Source organism: Lottia gigantea (genome assembly GCF_000327385.1).
Source record: "Lottia gigantea unplaced genomic scaffold LOTGIsca_208, whole genome shotgun sequence".
In the NCBI taxonomy this organism is placed as follows: Eukaryota; Metazoa; Mollusca; class Gastropoda; family Lottiidae; genus Lottia; species Lottia gigantea.
This window is the reverse complement of record NW_008708451.1, coordinates 191,096-193,011: the sequence shown is the minus strand read 5'-3', so window position 1 is coordinate 193,011 and position 1,916 is coordinate 191,096. Positions and strand designations below refer to the sequence as shown.

The 1,916-nt window shown below is 27.8% G+C and overlaps 1 protein-coding gene across 1 annotated transcript in view; it reads right to left on the bottom strand.

The window, feature by feature from the left end:
* The window catches only part of LOTGIDRAFT_174664 (hypothetical protein), a gene marked incomplete at both ends in the record, with an annotated part of 2,807 nt that extends 2,158 nt beyond the window's left edge, over nucleotides 1-649 (bottom strand). Inside the window, 2 exons of the mRNA XM_009054007.1 lie at nucleotides 127-282; nucleotides 589-649. Of these exons, the coding sequence (XP_009052255.1) occupies nucleotides 127-282; nucleotides 589-649 (217 nt within the window). The remainder of the gene's footprint in view (nucleotides 1-126; nucleotides 283-588) is intronic.
* Nucleotides 650-1,916: the final 1,267 nt, after the last annotated feature.

Below are 1,916 nucleotides of genomic sequence, written 5' to 3'. Positions count from 1 at the left end.
TGAATTCCACTATATAATGTATTATAACATGTATCGAGGAAGGTGATATAAACTCTTCACTGGGTGATTTGATGTGTCAAAGCTAATATTGTTTATTTGTAATTCAAGTATTTAAAATTATCTTACCTGTGCGTTTACATATTGGGTTTTGATATCTCCATTCTTCCTCAACACATTCCAGCCCTTGTACCATCTTGAAACCTTCATAACATGTAATGACTACATTTCCATTGCAATCTTTATCAAAATTTGCGTCTGTTATATTAGGATACGTTAAACAACCTGTAAATTTAATTTTGATATTATTTTGCCATTATTTACTTCTGACTCGATACACTACCCCCCGACAATTATATTATCAAGTATTGGTCTCAAGAACTACATGTTAATTTACTATTTACAGACAAAGATGATTTAAAATGTGTTTAAGCTAGTTATCCATGCTGCTGAAAAGAAAGTTGTCTTGAGTAAATTTCTTCTGACTCGGACTCTTCCCACAAAAAAAAGCTAACATAAATTTCGCCCAGATATGCAAACTTAGACTCTAGATTCATAAAGCAACTTTTAGATAAAAAATAAAATATTTACCGGCGTCTGTAAGAATCAATACAACGGAAATCAACAGAGCGGAACATAATGGGTTATTCATGGTTTTAACGTTAACACGACCTGTTTATATTATATTTATAAAGACTTGTTGATACACTGCCAATGCTAGATTTGGTATTTATAGTAAATGAAAAATCTCCCACTGAACAGATGTTTCTTTGACGACTGTAAATTAATATTTTATACCAACAGATCAATGATAGATATCATACAGAATTTTTATTTAACAGAATTTTGCACACCAACCAAATCTCAAAATATCATTGAAATTTTACGAAAATATCATTGAATTTTCACCCCAAAATCCATTGACATTTCACAAAATACTACTGAAATTTTGGTATATTTTGTTTAAATCTTTCATTGAAATTCAGTGAAATCTCAATTCATATCAAAATTTCATTGAAAATGTGAAATATGATGCAATATGACATATATTATGGAAATTTCCATTAAACTTATTTCTGTAGAAACAATATAACAAACAATTTTTCCTTTATATTTTATATTTATTGTTTCTTTATTATTCTTCTTCTTCTTTTGTTTATTTTTTAGACCAATTCTGCAGTCAAAATTTTCTCCTGGTCAGTCTCTATAGATATAGTAATAAGTTGAAAATATTTGACTCTGAAATATAAAAGTTTGAGTATTGATAGATTAAAATTCAAAATCACTTAGTAGAAAAGTAGATTAAAGAGCTAGACTTGAACACCACTAATGTCATGTTATATGACTTGGTCATGTGGTCAAATCATACCATAATCACTATGTTTGTGTCATATAACAAGAGATGAGTATTTTTTCTCAGACTAAATTGATTCCAGGGTACACAATTGTAATAATATCAAATTGGACACAGAAAGAACTGGAAAGTTGATCTAGGCAACCATTGAAACATGGATTTTGATTGGTTATTTTATAAAGTCTTACTAACATTTTGTAAATTTGTCTGCTAATGGCTGATTAAGACAGTGTTAATAAAATGAAAGTAATGGTCAAGTTATTTCTCTATGGTCAAGTTACTCCATGTTATTTTATATGAAATATTTTACAAAACCACATATTTTATTTACTGTATTTACATAAATAAATAAAATGTTTAAAATGAAAATATTTTCAAGTGAAATTTCAATGAAATTTACAACTTAATTTCTTCATTTATTTTCAGTGAAATTTCATAAAAATTGATGAAATGTATGGAATTGACCTAAATTCTTCCATTTCAGTGAAATTTTGATATCTTTCATTTGATTCTTCGTTCATAATGATGTCGCCATCTTATCAATGGATGACGTAATTTGCATTAT